Source organism: Dipodascopsis tothii (genome assembly GCF_038497935.1).
Source record: "Dipodascopsis tothii strain CBS 759.85 unplaced genomic scaffold V1510scaffold_15, whole genome shotgun sequence".
Taxonomy (NCBI): Eukaryota; Fungi; Ascomycota; class Lipomycetes; order Lipomycetales; family Lipomycetaceae; genus Neoaidaea; species Neoaidaea tothii.
Genome location: NW_027117999.1, coordinates 1 through 15305, shown reverse-complemented (window position 1 = coordinate 15305; position 15305 = coordinate 1). Strand labels below are relative to the sequence as shown.

Below are 15305 nucleotides of genomic sequence, written 5' to 3'. Positions count from 1 at the left end.
GCGAGCCGCACGCGGTGCGGCGCCCGCGCCGACGCCGTAGCGAGCCGCACATCACGTGCCGCCTGCGGCTATATGCTGCCGCACCCGGCGCCGATCGGGCGGCATGTAGCCGCAGCACGTGACGTGGCCGCGCCCCCTCCGCACTTGTGCCCCAACCGTCCGCGCCCGCAGCGCTTAGGCCGAGCATTCAAAAAATTCACCGCAGGCGACAAGCCGCAATCGCAAATCGCACGCAATGTCGGGATCAGAGGACGGGTGGGTGTGCACGGCGCCCGGGCGGCCGGCCGCGGGCCCCGCGGCCGGCGCCGCGCGCGCAGCCGCAGATCGCTGACCGCAGAACCAACGAACAGTTCAACCAGCTGGCCAAGCTCGAGACGGACTTCGAGCAGGCCGAGCTCGACGTCTGTACGTGGCCCGGCGGCTCCGCTGACGTGCAGTGAAGTACCAGACCAAGACGCTCAAGCCGCTGTACGCGCGGCGCGCCAAGATCATCAACGCGCTGCCGCGGTTCTGGCCCATCGCGCTGGAGCAGTTCGGCGAAGACATCGACCAGTACATCACGCCGCAGGACGCCAAGGTAGGTCGGCGGCGGGCGCGCTGACCCAGCTCTTCGAGGCGATCGCCGGGGTGGACCTCGAGCGCGACGAGGCGGACCCCCGCACGTTCACGCTCACGTTCACGTTCGACGACAACGAGTACCTCGACCAGAAAGTGCTGGCCAAGACGTTCCGGTACGTGGCCGAGGAGGCCGCGGACGGCGAGGACGGCCCGCGGCACAAGTACGTCTCGGACGCGGTCGAGATCCAGTGGAAGCCCAAGAAGAACCTGGCCAAGACCAAGGTCGGCGCGCCGACGAGCTTCTTCACGTGGTTTGCCTGGCAGAACGCCGGCGGCGACCACGAGGACGTGTTCGAGGACGCGCACGAGCTCGCGCTCGCGCTGGCCGAGGACCTCTACCCGAACGCGGTCAAGTACTACATCGAGGCCATCGACGAGGAGAACGAGTCCGACGACGAGATCGACATCGGCTCGGACGGCTCGGACGGCTCGGACGGCTCGTCGGACGCCGAGACGCCGCCCAAGAAGAAGCAGCGCAGCTAGATCCAAAAACGGCAGGGCCGGTCTAATACATTGTCGGCCGTGCTAGTCGCGGACGAGCTCCCAGACGTTGACGGTGCCGTCGTCGGCGCCGGAAATGATGATCTCGTCGGCGCCGGGGCCGCCCGCGGGCTTCCACCGGCGCGAGAACACCGCGCGGTTGATCTCAAACACCGTGTGGGCGTCCTCCTCCTCCAGCGCGACCGCCCACTCGCCCGGCGCGCGCTCGCTGTAGATCACGAGCTTGCCGTCGGCGCCCGCCGACAGGATCTCGCCGCGCTCGCCCCACGAGACCGAGTAGATCGGGCCCGCGTGGCGCACGGGCAGCGTCGCCTCCAGCGCCCACGTCTCGTGCACCGGCTCGGCCCGGAACGTCGACGGCATGTCGTTCTTGGCCGTCCCGCCCGTGGACCCCGTCCGCCGCCATATCCGCACGGTCTCGTCGGCCGAGCACGACACCAGCCGCGCGCTGCCCGCGGCCTTCTCAAAGTCCAGGCCCCACACCGTCGACGTGTGCCCGGCCAGCTCGGCGCAGCACACCCAGTCGTCGTCGTCCTCGCGCCACAGCCGCACCGTGTCGTCGTACGACGCCGACGCCAGCAGGTCCTCGTGCGGGTGCCACGCCACGTGCTTGACGTCCTGCGAGTGCTCCTGCAGCACCGCCAGGCACTCGTACTCCTCGTTGTCCTCGTCCGCCTCCCACACCCACACGCTCTTGTCGCGCGAGCACGTCGCCAGGAACGAGCCCGCGCCCGACCACGCCACGCACTTGACCTCGTTCTCGTGGCCCTCCAGCGACGCCACGAACTCCCACTCCTCGAGCCCGACGTCGCTGTCGCCGTGCCCGTCCGCGCCCACCGCGTAGCTGTACCGCTCGCCGTCGCGCATCCAGATCCCGACCGTGCCGTCGAAGCTGGCCGTGGCCAGCACCGCCGTCGCCGCCGTCGTCCCCGGCCGCCACGCCACCGACCGGATGCTGCGCTTGTGGTTCTCGTCCAGCTGCGCCACCGGGAGGTACGTCTGCAGCGAGTAGATCTGCGCCGACTTGTCGGACGACGCCGTCGCCAGCAGCGGCAGCGTCGGGTGGACCGCCAGGTCCCAGATCCGGTCCGTGTGCGCCGGGATCGACTGGATCTGCTTCAGATGCATCCTGCGGCCTCTGGCTGTCTGTGTGTGCGCTGTGTGCCGGCCTGTGCCGATGCGCCGATGGCCGTGGCCTCGATCGCGCTCGCGGCTGCTGTTTGGCCGCGCCTGCAAATTTTTCCGGCCGCCCCACCGGTCGACCCGCGCTCGATCAGGGTCTGCGCTGCGCCTGACTGCCGATGACTGATCGACTGCCTGCTGATGCCGCGCCCGTTGCGTGCTGTGCCTGGCTGCGTGGGCTGGAAGGTGGTGTGGATGGAGGGTGGGTGGGTGTGGTGGTTTTTTTGGCGCCCACCGGCGCCACGGCTACGGCCGACGGCGGCCCAACGGCGGCGCCGGCGGCCGGCGACCGCCGGCCGCGGGCGCGGCGGGCCCGGCGACCGCGGCGGGCCGGCCGCGGCGCCGGCGCGGGCGCGGCGCGCGCATACACGTGTACAGAGCTCGTTACCAAAACTACTCGTCCTCGGCCGACGCGTGCGAGTGGGCCGACGTCGAGCGCGCGCGGCCCGCAGACTGGATGCGCGTGACCGCGCGCACGACCTCCTGGAAGACCATGGTCGCGTTGCCCTTCTGGCCGAAGGACGACCGGCGCTGGCCGGCAGCCGCCTTGGGCACCTCGAGCGACGAGACGGTCGAGGCCGGCGACGCGACCGGCGCCGGCGACCGGCCGCGGTCCTCGTCGTCCGAGTCGTCGTCCATGTCCAGGGCCTTGATCCGGTTGGCCAGCTTGACGGCCTCGATGGCCTGCAGCAGCTTCGAGCGCGCGTTGAAGCCCTCGCGGATGTTGGGCAGCAGGTCGACCGACGTCGCGGTCTTGCCCGAGATCCAGTGGTGGTCCAGCAGGTCCTTGCACGTCAGGCGCTTGGCCGGGTTGACGCGCAGCATGCACAGGATGAACTCCTTGGCCTCCTCGCTGACGCCGCGCCAGTAGCGCTCGTGGAAGATCACGCCGTTCTCGCGGACCTCGAGCAGGAAGTCCTCGATGTTCTCGGACCGGAACGGCGAGTAGCCGCAGAGCAGCGTGTACGTGATCACGCCCAGCGACCACACGTCGCACGGCTTGCCGTGGCCGCTGCCGCGCAGGACCTCGGGCGCCGCGTAGCCGAACGAGCCCGCCATGGACGTCAGCACCTCGTCCTTGCTCTCGAGCGTCTTGGCGATGCCAAAGTCCGCCAGCACGAGCTCCGACGTCGGCGACGGGTCCACGTAGAGCAGGTTCTCGGGCTTGAGGTCCCGGTGGACGATGTTGAGGTCGTGCAGGTACGCCACGGCCTCGAGGATCTCGCGCACGGTCTCGACCGCGTCCTGCTCCGTGTACTTGCCGCGCTCGCAGATCCGGTCGAAGAGCTCGCCGCCGGTCGCCAGCTGCGTGACCAGGTAGAACTTCTCCTTGGACTCGAACCAGTCGACGAACTTGACGATGTGCGGGTGGTTGAGCCGCCGCAGCACGTCGAGCTCCTCGTAGATCATCTTGACGTTGCCCTTGACGCTGTCCTTCAGGATGACCTTGACGGCCACGCGGTCGCCTGTCGCGGCGACCGTGGCCTCCTTGACGATGCCATACGTGCCGGCGCCCTGGCGTCAGCTCCGCTGCTCCGGCACTTACCAGCACAGGCCCAAACTTGTACAGGCCCTTGCGCTCGTACGACTCGGGCTGGTGCGAGATCTTGCCGTACAGCGAGTACAGCGACGACGTGCCCATGGCGATAGCTGACGGCGGTGAAGACGATGGAGATGCAGGTCGCCGGGCGGTGTGCCTTTGGCGGTGTTCAGAACTAGGCGGTCGCCTAGTCTGATCTGGTCAACTGGGCCCCTGCGCCCGCTCTGCGTCGGGTGCTCTGGCTCGCGCTGGCTGTGCGCTGGTCTCGCGCTGCTTGTCCTCGTGCTGACGCTCGTGCTGCGCTGAGGTCGGTGGATCGCGGACGACGGCGGTCGGGCGCGGTATTGTCGGATCTGGCGCGGCGTGGCTGTGCTCCTAATGGGGATATGCAACCGCGCGGCCGCGCGCTACAGAGGCTGGCGACGCAAGCCGCGCCACCGGCTGCGGCTGCTGTGCGGTGGCTGGGGCCTGGCACCAGCCGCTGCCTGCCGCCGCGCCGATGGCGGCGCACAATGGCAGACACCTAGCCGACGGGTCGACTGGCGGGCGGGCCAGCGGGCGCGTGTCGGGACCGCTGCAGGCCGCAGGTCCACCCTCAAACGGACAAGGGCGCTGCAGGAGCCAAGCTGGCGGCCGTGCCACAGCGCTGGCGCGGGTCAGGGCTGGGCACCGGGCGGGCTGCAGGCGGGCGGGTCTGGTGAGACCTGCGTGCCTGGTGCGACCTGCGGACCTGCGGACCCGGCCGCCGCGCGGACGGACCCTGCCCCACGACCCTGGTGCCCGGACCGGACGGACCGGACGGACCGGGCGGACCAGACGGACCAGGTCCGCCGCCCGGTCCGGGTCCGGTCCCGGTCCGGTCGGTCCGCACCCAGTCCGCACCGGCTCGCACAGTCCGCCACCCTGTCCGCACCCAGCCAGCGGACCGCGTCGGTCTCACTCTGGTCTCAGTCCCTTCCCAGTCACGGCCCAGACACACCCGCAGCCTCAACTCGTGCCAGCGGCCGCCTGCGTCTGCCGCGGTCCGACAGTTGCCAGCTCCCTACGCCGTCCGTCCACCGAGCTGGGTCCCTGGGCGCGCCGGCACCAGCACCGCCAGCACCGCTTCTAATTGTCCAGCAATTTATTCCCTTATGATACACATATACACGCCTACTTCGCCATCGAACGCTGGGCAATGAACTGCGGTCAGCACCACCTATCGTAGACTTACCTCGCGGTACTTGGCCAGGTAGATCTTGAGCGTCTCAGAGTAGTTCTCAAAGCCCAGCGACGTCATCGCAAACAGAATGTCTTCGCCGTTCACAGTCTTGCGCTTCTCAGCCGAGCACTTCTCGGAGGCTACCGTCAGCGCCGTCGACAGCCCACGTACCTTCGCTCGTGATGAACGAGATAAACTCGGACACGCACTCTTGCATGCACTCCTTGGCCTCCTTGGAGATCTTTGCGTTCTCGGGCAGGGCCATCTTCATGATTCGCGCGACTGCGGTCAGTGCGCCCGGCCGAGACACGTACCGTTGGCAATCGGCAGCCACTTGTCCTGCTCTTTGACCTCGTACTCGCCGGTGAACGGCCGGTCGGTGGAGAGCATGTCCAGCAGGTTGTTCATTCCGTCGTCGCCCTCCTCGGGCGACTCCTTGGGTGTGGCCATCGACATGCTTGCGCTCAATTGCTGCTCCTGGTCTGCCTGAGCGCGCTGTCTGCCTGTGCACTGCGGTGAACCTCCAATTCTGTAGTCGTGACAGAAAAATTTGGCCTGCTGCGGCAATTAGGGCAACTTTTCACGTGGTCCCGGCGCCGGTCTAGACACCTTCCAGCATCCGCCAACGGGCCTGTCTGCCCTTGGCCGGACTCGTTTACACGGCTTGCCATGCGCCTCGCGTCCGCTTGAGCCCGCCGGAGCCGCTACGCCGTCGGCAGGGGTCCGCCGCCGTGCGGCGTGCCAACACGCCTGCCGTTTCCGGCCACCATCTTTGCGCTGTATCTATTAGCCTGCGCCTTGGGAGGACCCGCACCCAGCGATGCCGTATCGGTGTATGGCAGTGCGTTGGGCGGTCGACGCCGCCTGGAGACGCTCTCGGCACCGTGTACCGGCGGCCACCGGCAAGTATTAGCAGTCAGCAGGAGAGGACGCCGGCCGACGCCGTGCGCTGCCGACGGTACCACGGCGCGACGCTGGCCGGGTGTCGACGCGACTGCCGGGCCCGTCGCGCAGAGCCAGGCGGCCAGGCGGTCAGGCGGTCGTAGATAAGTCCACGCGGCTGCCGTGCTCGTCGCGTGGACGCGGTCGCTGGGCCTACGTGGAGCGACAGTCTGTAGATCGGTGCCCGTCTGGATGGCTCGGGAACGCGCGTATCGTGCCTACGGGCGCAGGTCGACGCGCCGGACCGCGGCCGGCTGCAGGCTGCTGCGATCACCGCACCCTCCTACCAAACGCTCCTTGCTTCAGCCGTGCCTGTGCTACCCCGCATTGCAGTCTCTGGACGGTGGTGCATGGCCCGCGCAGGGCACGTCTACGCTGGTGCCACGGTTCTCAGGACCACGGTCGCCCCGAGACCGCCGTCACGCCGACACCGGCCAAACAATTTACCGCCAGAAGCCCGACCGGAGTTTGGTAGACAGAGTCTGTTACCCATTCACGGTGGCTGCAGAGTGGTGTGGCGGACGTTACTGGGCCTCGCTGTGACCTACCAAGCAGCCGTGTGACCTACCAAGCACGGGCATAGACGGCTGTCGCAGCCGCAATGTAGTCATCCATGCTGGCGCCGGATATTTTTCCGGGCCTGCCACGACCCGCGGATTTTGGCGGGTGCGATTGGCACGGTCGCGACCAATCTGGCGCGATGGCGGTGCGGCTACGCGGCCGTGGCCGGCCGCCGGCGGCCGTGGCCCTGCCAGCCGCCGACCTCGCCCGGCACGCGTTCGTACTGCATCAGCTCTAGGCTCGATCAATGGACTTTTATACATTCTGGCAACGCCGGCCTCTAATCTAGTTGATGAAGTTGTAGACAAAAAAGTGCAGGATCAGACTGCCAAAGACGAAGTCGGCAAACGCGCGCTCCGGCGACACGGTCTTGAACTGGCTCGCGTTCTCCGGGTTGGCCTGGATGCGCAGGGACGCTGGGGTCAGCCGCGTCGTGCAGTCACTTACCCGTCAGCACAAACTGGCCAACGGTGGCCGCGAATCCGGACAGGAAGGCGTTGAAGGGCTGGCGTCAGCACGTCCACGGCGACAACGTACGTAGTTGCCCACGAGCAGGCAGAATGCAAACTGCAGCACGCCCGTCACGAGCAGGAAGCCCAGAAACGAGTCGATCAGCTTGACGCGCTTGGGCGTGGTCGTCACATACGACGACCAGACCTGGCTGATCGCGCTGGCAAACGACGCCGACGGCGCGGCGTCCGCGCGCGCCCGCGCCGCGCTGGGGATTTTGGCAACCTTCTTGGCAGGCATCTGCGGTCAGCGCGGCCGGCCCGGTGGCGTACCTGGATTGTCGCGGCAGAGGCGCGATGGTCGATGGGGTGCGGTCGGTCGAGGAGGTTGCGGCCACGTACTCCCGAGTCTTTTGGCCTGACTTTTTCCCACAACGAATCCACGCAACTATGGTACGTAAGCGGCCGGATGGCTTGGGCTGACCCCAGGACCATCTCGCGTTTACTCTGGCTGGACTGTGCACCCTCGGTGGCGCCTCGGCGTACATGTACGTTGTTCCGGGAACCGACTGACCGGCAGCAAGAAGGGATCGGTGCCGTCGATGGTGGCTGGAGCCGGCATTGGCTCGCTCTACCTGGGCGCAGGTATGTTGCGGCGGGGCTGCTGACCGACCAGGCTACCTGCTCAAGCAGAACAAGGACTACGGCATTGAGCTGGCCGCGGTGACGTCGCTGGTAAGTGCGGTGGGCGCTCGCGCTGACGGCAGATTCTGGCTGGCGCCGGCATCAAGCGCACCCTCAAGACCAAGGGTGCGCCGGTCCCGATCATGCTGGCTGTTCTGGGCCTGTCGGGCTCGGCCTACTACGGCAAGAAGTACTACGACTTTTACCTGCAGTAAACGACGCTGCGGGCGGGGTCGGGCGGGTCCGCGGGTTGGCGAGATCGCTGGGTCCACGCGGGTCCGCCGGGTCCGCCGGGTCCGCCGGGTCCGCGCGGCTGATGCAATAGGCCTGCCGTATTGGCCATTGGCTGTCTGAGCGCCGGCCGGCTGATGGATTGGCCGCGCTGGCGCCGGCGGCGGCCTCTGCTTTGTATATTCTCCTCTCAATCATTTCGTTTCCAGTAGCCAGACGGCCCATGAGGCTTGATAAGAGTCTGGCAGAGACTTGCACGTAGATAGCTGGCATCGTCGACGATGGATGGCTGCTCTGATGACGTAGCCGAGGCTGTGGCCGGCCGGCCAGCCGGTTCGTGACTGGCAGCTGCTTGACTGTCGACGGACGGCCACCCACGGTGGCCCAGTCTGGCGCGCACGCTCTCGGGGCCTCCAACCTACCGTCGTCGACCGCTTGTCCGCGGTGCAAGCTATCCTCACAAGCCATCTGAGTGGTCCTCTGGTGCCAGTGTGGCGCGTCCGCGGCGCCTACCGCGTAGCGCAGGGCGGACACCACCACGCGATCGCCCACACACCTCCCACCAACGCGACATGGCGGGCAAACGGCAGACCACGCTCGGCCAGACAACGGCCGGGACGGACGCAGTGCCGTCGGCAGACAAAGGCCGGCCACGGGCGTCGAGCGGGGAGCGTGCGGCGAGCGGGTCACCGCAAAAGCGGACAGCGTCCGTGTACGATATCGCGTCGAGTCCAGAATCGGCTGCGGCCGCCAAACGCAAGCCGCGGCCGCCCAAGACGTCGTTTGCGACGCTCATCCGGCAGGCCAAAGGCGAATCCGATCCGATCGTGCAGGCCGCGGCGACGGAGCCGCGGGCAGCCGGGCGCGCGGGCGGAGAGTCTCGGCCGGCGCGTCGGCCGCAAACAGACGACAGCGTGGACGAGCTGACGAAGCCGATCGAGACGGACGTGTCGGTGCTGCGCGGCAAGTTTGCGGCCTGGAACGAGCAGATCGGAGACGACGTGTTTGCCACGGCGGCGGCGACGGCGGCGACGGCGGCAGCGGTGCCGACGTCCGAGGCCGACTACGACGACGGCGGGTTCACGCAGTCAATGGTGGCGCAGTGCGACGCGATCAGCGAGGCGCGGCGGCTGGAGATCGAGAGCGAGGACGCGGCGCTGATAGCGACGCTGACGGCGGACGCCGAGACGGCCGGGACGGCCGAGTGCCCGCTGTGCGGGCAGCGGCTGTCGGCGGAACTGCGAGAGCGGTTTGCACGGTCGAAGAAGACGGTGCGGTTCGCGTACGCGGTCTGCACGGCGCACAAGCGCGAGGACGTGGTGCGGGCGGCCAGCGGCAAGAACTACCCGTCGCAGATCGACGAGGCGGATGTGGTGGCGCGAGCGGAGCCGCACATGGGCACGCTGGCCGCGATTGTGCGGGACGAGCACCCGTCCGAGTTCCGGGACCGCGCGCGGCAGCGGGCAGAGGCGACGGCGGGCACGCGGCAGGACGCGCTGGGTCAGGCGGCGGACGACGACGACACGCTGCCGGGGTACTACGGCCCGCGAGGGCAGGGAATCATGCTGCGGGCGGTGCTGGAGGCGCTGAGCGACACGATCCGGCGGGCGTCGCGCACGCAGCGGTGGATCGTCAAGCTGTCGGTGTCGGGGTACGCGACCAACGTGCTGGTGCCGGAGCTGGCCGTGCGGCTGATCATGCAGGATCGCGCGATCAGCGAGCGGCGGGCACGCAAGGTCATGCGCGCGAGCGCCGAGTACGGCCGGTTGATGTTTGCCGACGACGAGGGCGAGGGCGAGGGCGAGGGCCAGGAGCGGCCGCGGGAGCGCGAACGCGAGCGGCGGCGGCGGCGGCGGCCGCGGACCGACGAGCCAGATTCGGCCACGGACGCGGCCACAGACCCGGTCGAGCCGGCGACGGACCCCGTCACGGACGACGACGCGGCCGGGCTGGTGGATCTGACACTACACTCGTCGCCGGCGCGCAGCATCGGCGCGCTGCCCGACTTTGACCAGAACATGCTCAATTTCGCGAAAATCAAGAGCCAGTTCGGTCGGGTCTGACAGCGCCGCGACGCCGCCGATAGCCGGTGAGGGACCGCACGCTGCCTGCTCTCGTTGGGGCGGGGCCCTGCCGCACACTAGCGCTTCCTGGCAGAATTTACGGCGCGCTACGGGACGCGTAGTACGCCGTGTGCTGGGAAGGCGCAATGCGTGGCGTGCAGTGGCCAATGTGACGGTTCGCCGAAAGTCTAAACACGGGCTAGGCTGTATACGGCAACTAAGGCGCGCGCTCGGCACCGCTTTCTTAATAGATCTGCACGTAAGGCATCAGGCTACGCTAGCGCGCGCTAGCGCCCGGCTGGGCGACTCCGAGACATGACAGCGCGCGGGCGCGGAGCGCGCCGCTGCCGGGCTGCGACGGGCGGCGCGTGCCCGGGACGCGCGGCATCCGCCGTCCGTCGGGCACGGTTGGTCCGGCCACGCGTCGACGCAGCCGGCGACCGCAGGAGGCGCGGCTGCATGCGTCGGCGTGCGCCGCAGGGACACGCGCACGAGGCGCTTGGCACGTTGCGTCGGACTGATCTGTCAATGCAGGTTCATCTCAGACCGCTGCAGCGTTCTGAGCATTTCCCGATGCGGCCTAGTGACTTGCCTTGTTCGGAAATTAACACGAAAGTCTACACTAGCCCAAACTCTCGTGCCGTCTGCTGGCACAGCGATCATGTGGATCGACACCGCGCCGCAACGCTCTCCGTGGCGCACGCTATGGCCCACCGCTCGGCTGGCAGGCACTGGTTGGCTGCGGCGACTGCTGCAGTGCCCGCGCGCGGGCGCGGCGCGCGCGCGGCGTGCAGCGGCACCGCGCAGGCGCGGACCAGAGGCCGCCGCCGTCCGGACCTGCGAGCCCTTCGGCGCTCTCCGAAGCCACGTTCGAACTTGGCAGTTACCAGGTTCTGCAGAGCACGAGATGCCGGTTGGAGCAGCGGCGAAGTCTATTCAGCCGTTCGCCGCCAAAGCTAAATGAAAAAATTTTCGCGGTGATCAGACCCAGCGCCGAGTTGGCAAGCCAAGCGTCGCCTGGATGGCGCGTGCGCTAGCGTGCATCCGGCTCCGCCGCGCCGGGTCTGCCCCCGCCCAACCCCGCGGCGGCCGCTGCCGAGGCCTTCCCGGCCGGCCCGCCGCCGCAACGTGCGCGCGCCGGCTCGAGCAGCCATAACCTTAACCGTCGCGGCAACTCGCGGCGACTCTGGCGGCCACTCTAGCGCTGCTCCATCGGGTCGAGCCCACGGCGCGAAACCTTGTCGCCGCGCCCGCGATAGCCCACGCCGCCGAAACAGTCGCCCGCTCGGGCGCGGGCCCGGTCTTATCATTTTCCCGTTCGGTGCAAGCACCGCGCAAGGTTTCGACCGTGCCTGCAGCCGGCGCGAGCGCGGCTGCCACAGCCGTGGCCAGGCGCCTTTATTATCCCAGGCGATCCTGCGTGTCCCCCAGACTCACAATGTGTTCCGTCGACGACCCCCGCGGAACAACCAAGGCTTTCACGCCGCCGATGGCCGGCGGCGCGGCCCTGCAGCGCCCGGCCGTGCCGCCGGTGCTGCCGGTGGACGAGGAGGGCACGGACCGCGAGGTGCTGTGGCGCAGCTTCCTGACGTCGCCGGACCTGATGCTCTGCATCGACACGGACGAGCGCGTGCTCTACGCCACGTCGTCCGTGCGCGCGATCCTCGCGCGCGGCGGGCTCGGCCTCGTCGGCCGCACGCTGGCCGAGATCGGCCTCGTGATCGAGCCCGGCGTCGGCCGCCTCGGCGCCGATCCGACCGTGTTCCTCAGCATCCCCGTCGGCAAGATGCGCCTCTACGACGTCGCCCTGCGCGCCGACTACCCCTCCGGCCGCGTCGAGTGGGACCGCCAGTGGCACTACCAGTTCGAGGTCCGCGCGTTCCTCCACTTCGACCGGCCGCTGTTCCACATCGACGTCACCCGCAAAACGGTCTGCGTCGACCGGCTGATGTCGCGCGAGCACATCGCCGTGTCCACGCGCTACCGCCACAAGAACGTCGTCATGGCCAAGCTGCGCCAGCAGGTGCTGGACGCCATGGAGGTCCCGCTGCTGATCTCGTCGTGCGACGGCACCGTCACCGCCTACAACAAGGCCATGGAGTCCATCATCATGCCCGACACGCACTCCAAGCCCGTGCCGTTCGACTGGCTCCGCAACGTCGACTGCTACACGCCCGACTACACGCGCAGGCTCGACCGGTCCGAGATGCTCTTCGAGAAGCTCTGCCAGGAGGGCAAGCCCTACAAGCTCTCGCTCGGCCAGGTCATCGACGGCCGCCAGCGGTTCTTCTACGCGCACGGCGAGCCGCTCTTCGAGGAGCGCGAGGGCGCGCGCGAGCTGCTCGGCGGCATGCTCTACATCAAGGACTTCACCGACTGGAACGACCAGGTCATGGGCGCGGCCTCCAAGAACGAGCGGCTGTTTTCGCAGATCTGCGACGCCATGCCGAGCATGGTCTGGGTCTCGGACGCGGCCGGCCACAACGAGTACTTCTCGGCCAAGTGGACGGACTTCACCGGCAAGTCGCCGAGCTACCTGCTCTCGGCCTGGCCCAGCGTCGTCCACCCCACGGACTTTATCGAGCTGCGCGCGCGCTGGGAGCACTCGCTGGCCACCGGCCAGCCGTTCTCGGTCGAGCACCGGTTCCTGCGCAAGGACGGCAAGTGGGTCTGGGTGGTCAACCGCGCGCTGCCGATGCGCGACGACGCGGGCAAGATCCTCAAGTGGGTCGGCACCGTGTCGGACATCCAGCGGCGGATCGAGGCGTCCATCGAGGTCTGCAACCTGTGGGAGCAGCTGCGCTGCCTCGTCACCAACTCCGAGACCACGATCTGGTCCGTCGACCAGGCCGGCCAGGTGACCATGTTCGAGGGCGCCGCGGACTCGCCGCTGTCGGAGCTGCTCGCGTCCGGCGTCGACATCGCGACGGCGATGGCGCCGTACCCCAACTTCTGCCAGCCGCTGCAGAGCATCCTCCACGGCGAGCGCACGTCGGCCACGTCCGAGCTGACCGTGGCCGGCGCGTGGCTGCGCACGCGGTACCTGCCCATGTACGCGACCACCATGGCCGACCGCAAGATGAAGGTCGACCAGAACAAGATCGTGGGCGTGATCGGCGTCTCGCAGGACGTGACCAAGCGCCGGCAGACCAACATCGCGCTCGAGGCGCGCACGCAGGAGTGCAACTTCCTGGCCGAGCGCGAGCTGGCGGCGCAGGAGGACAACCGCAAGAAGACGCAGTTCCTGGCCAACATGGTGCACGAGATCCGCACGCCGCTGGCCGGCATCGCGGGCATGGCCGACCTGCTGGACGACGTGGCGGCCGACGGCGAGCAGAAGGAGTACGTGGCGGCGATCCAGACGGCGGTCAAGGGCCTGCTGGGCATCGTCAAGGACGTGATCGACTTCTCCAAGCTCGAGAGCGGCCGCATGGAGGTCGAGGCCGTGCCGTTCAACCTGAGCGAGCTGGTGCGCGGCCTGTGCGGCGTCGTGGCCTCCGAGGCCCGCCAGAAGGCGCTGGACTTTGTGCAGGACGTGCGCCTGGGCGCCGACGACAAGCTGGTCAAGGGCGACCTGACCAAGATCCGCGAGGCGCTGCTCAACATCCTGTACAACGCGCTCAAGTTCACCGAGGAGGGGCACATCCGCTTCACCGTGCGGCTCGAGGACGCGGACGACGACGGCGACTGGGTCTACTTCATGATCGCCGACACGGGCATCGGCATGAGCCCGGAGGTCATGAGCAGCCTGTTCAAGGCCTACACGCAGGGCGACATGAGCAACTCGCGCGGCTACGGCGGCACGGGCCTGGGCCTGTCGATCTGCAAGTCGTTTGTGGAGCTGATGGGCGGCCAGATCGGCGCGTCCTCGGCGGTCCAGAAGGGCATTGAGATCTGGTTCCGCGTCAAGCTGGGCCGGCCGACGGCGGAGGAGCGCCAGCACCTGCGCGCGCTGTCGGTGTCGTCCGACGACGACTCGGTGGACCTGAAGAACCGGTCGCTGGACGCGTACACGACGCCGACCGACGAGGCCGAGTTCGACCTGCCGGACGGCTGCTGCCGCGTGTCGGCGGCCGAGCTCGAGCGCCAGCCCAGCGAGACCCTGGAGACGCTGATGGAGACGTACCGGACGCACGCGCGGGCGGGGCCGGGCCGCGGCGCCGAGACGCCGGACGACGACGCGCGGGACGACGCGGACGACACCACGCCGACGCCCGAGCGCGCCGAGACGCGGCTCAAGGCCGGCGCCGAGGCCGAGCTGCGCGCGCGCGCGGCCGCGCAGGCCGAGCTGCGCGCGCGCGCGGCTGCGCAGACCGGCGCCGAGGCCGAGGTGCGGGCGCGCGCGGCCGCGCAGGCCGCGGCGCAGGCCGCCGCCGGCGTTCCCCCGCGCTCGCGCGCCAACTCGCTCGCCGACCCCGGCCTCGACCGCCCCGACCGCAGCGGCGTGCGCCTCCTGCTCGTCGAGGACAACCTCGTCAACCAGAAGATCGCCCAGAAGGCGCTGGCCAAGCTCGGCTACAGCGTCGACACCGCGCTCAACGGCATCGAGTGCCTCACCTACGTCCAGCAGCACGGGCCCCCGGACCTCATCCTCATGGACTGCCAGATGCCGCTGCTCGACGGCTACGCCACGAGCTGCATGCTGCGCGCCCACCCCGAGGAGCACGTGCGCACGACGCCCATCGTCGCCGTCACCGCCAACGCCATCGACGGCGACCGCGAGCGCTGCCTGCGCGCCGGCATGAGCGACTACGTGCCCAAGCCCTACAAGGCCGACGACCTCGACCGCGTCATCGGCAAGTGGCTCTTCCGCCGCCGCTCCTCCTCCTCCATCACCACCACCTCCGACCCGCCGGCGCTGCCGCCGGCGCCGGTCAAGAGCGCTGTGCGCTGGGACGACGGGCCGATCGAGCTGGACCCCAGCTTTGACTCGGACGTCTTTTACTTTCGCGCAGTCTAGTTGTATATATCATAGCCCGGGGGGCAGGTCGCATGCGCGGAGCGCGAATACATGTACATTAGGGTAGACGGCGCCGCACGGCGTGCGGCTGACGCCGCACGCTGTGCGGCTCACTTCATGCGCCGCCGCAGGCGCACCCTCGACGGCGTCGCCCGGAGGCTCGTAGCGTGTTGGTGAGCCTCCGGCGGCGACTCCGTCGAGGGTGCGCCCTGCGGGCGGCAGCCAACGGGTGCCCGGGGCAGGTTCGATTTACGCAAGTGAGCCGCACGCTGTGCGGCTCACTCCCATGCGGCCGCCGCCCGCAGGGCGCACCCTCGACGGAGTCGCCGCCGGAGGCTCACCAACACGTTACGAGCCTCCGGCGGGGGGGGCC

The 15305-nt window shown here is 68.8% G+C and overlaps 9 protein-coding genes across 9 annotated transcripts; 5 read left to right on the top strand and 4 right to left on the bottom strand.

Moving 5' to 3' along the window:
* Positions 1-189: 189 nt before the first annotated feature.
* On the top strand, positions 190-1229 carry V1510DRAFT_416908 (uncharacterized protein). Its single transcript, XM_066933855.1, has 4 exons — positions 190-255; positions 338-405; positions 438-577; positions 607-1229. Exons 1-4 carry the CDS (start codon positions 236-238, stop codon positions 1099-1101), a joined length of 723 nt encoding a protein of 240 aa, XP_066788840.1. The 5' UTR covers positions 190-235; the 3' UTR covers positions 1102-1229.
* On the bottom strand, positions 944-2515 carry V1510DRAFT_416906 (WD40-repeat-containing domain protein). The gene has a single exon (XM_066933854.1). The coding sequence runs from the start codon at positions 2245-2247 to the stop codon at positions 1144-1146; it is 1104 nt and encodes a 367-aa protein (XP_066788839.1). The 5' UTR covers positions 2248-2515; the 3' UTR covers positions 944-1143.
* Positions 2516-2668: 153 nt separating this feature from the next.
* Positions 2669-4342, bottom strand: V1510DRAFT_430219 (kinase-like domain-containing protein). The gene is made up of 2 exons (XM_066935352.1): positions 3848-4342; positions 2669-3816 (listed from the first exon to the last, which is right to left on the bottom strand). The coding sequence occupies exons 1-2, from the start codon at positions 3941-3943 to the stop codon at positions 2695-2697; spliced, it is 1218 nt and encodes a 405-aa protein (XP_066788838.1). The 5' UTR covers positions 3944-4342; the 3' UTR covers positions 2669-2694.
* V1510DRAFT_126991 (uncharacterized protein) lies at positions 4082-5242 on the top strand. The gene has a single exon (XM_066930291.1). The coding sequence runs from the start codon at positions 4220-4222 to the stop codon at positions 4976-4978; it is 759 nt and encodes a 252-aa protein (XP_066788837.1). The 5' UTR covers positions 4082-4219; the 3' UTR covers positions 4979-5242.
* Positions 4947-5971, bottom strand: V1510DRAFT_416904 (Bchap3). The gene is made up of 4 exons (XM_066933853.1): positions 5357-5971; positions 5214-5324; positions 5055-5182; positions 4947-5023 (listed from the first exon to the last, which is right to left on the bottom strand). Exons 1-4 carry the CDS (start codon positions 5496-5498, stop codon positions 4994-4996), a joined length of 411 nt encoding a protein of 136 aa, XP_066788836.1. The 5' UTR covers positions 5499-5971; the 3' UTR covers positions 4947-4993.
* Positions 5972-6784: 813 nt separating this feature from the next.
* V1510DRAFT_416899 (defender against death DAD protein) lies at positions 6785-7434 on the bottom strand. Its single transcript, XM_066933852.1, has 4 exons — positions 7328-7434; positions 7083-7295; positions 6993-7050; positions 6785-6961 (listed from the first exon to the last, which is right to left on the bottom strand). Exons 2-4 carry the CDS (start codon positions 7293-7295, stop codon positions 6831-6833), a joined length of 402 nt encoding a protein of 133 aa, XP_066788835.1. The 5' UTR covers positions 7328-7434; the 3' UTR covers positions 6785-6830.
* A 10-nt stretch (positions 7435-7444) lies between these two features.
* V1510DRAFT_403105 (uncharacterized protein) lies at positions 7445-7893 on the top strand (the record flags this gene model as incomplete). The annotated part of the gene is made up of 5 exons (XM_066932148.1): positions 7445-7447; positions 7484-7542; positions 7575-7639; positions 7671-7729; positions 7762-7893. 5 exons carry the CDS (start codon positions 7445-7447, stop codon positions 7891-7893), a joined length of 318 nt encoding a protein of 105 aa, XP_066788834.1.
* A 588-nt stretch (positions 7894-8481) lies between these two features.
* V1510DRAFT_403104 (RTC4-like domain-containing protein) lies at positions 8482-9972 on the top strand (the record flags this gene model as incomplete). Its single annotated transcript, XM_066932147.1, has 1 exon — positions 8482-9972. One exon carries the CDS (start codon positions 8482-8484, stop codon positions 9970-9972), a length of 1491 nt encoding a protein of 496 aa, XP_066788833.1.
* A 1521-nt stretch (positions 9973-11493) lies between these two features.
* Positions 11494-14998, top strand: V1510DRAFT_394416 (uncharacterized protein). The gene is made up of 2 exons (XM_066931845.1): positions 11494-13932; positions 14413-14998. The coding sequence occupies exons 1-2, from the start codon at positions 11576-11578 to the stop codon at positions 14930-14932; spliced, it is 2877 nt and encodes a 958-aa protein (XP_066788832.1). The 5' UTR covers positions 11494-11575; the 3' UTR covers positions 14933-14998.
* Positions 14999-15305: the final 307 nt, after the last annotated feature.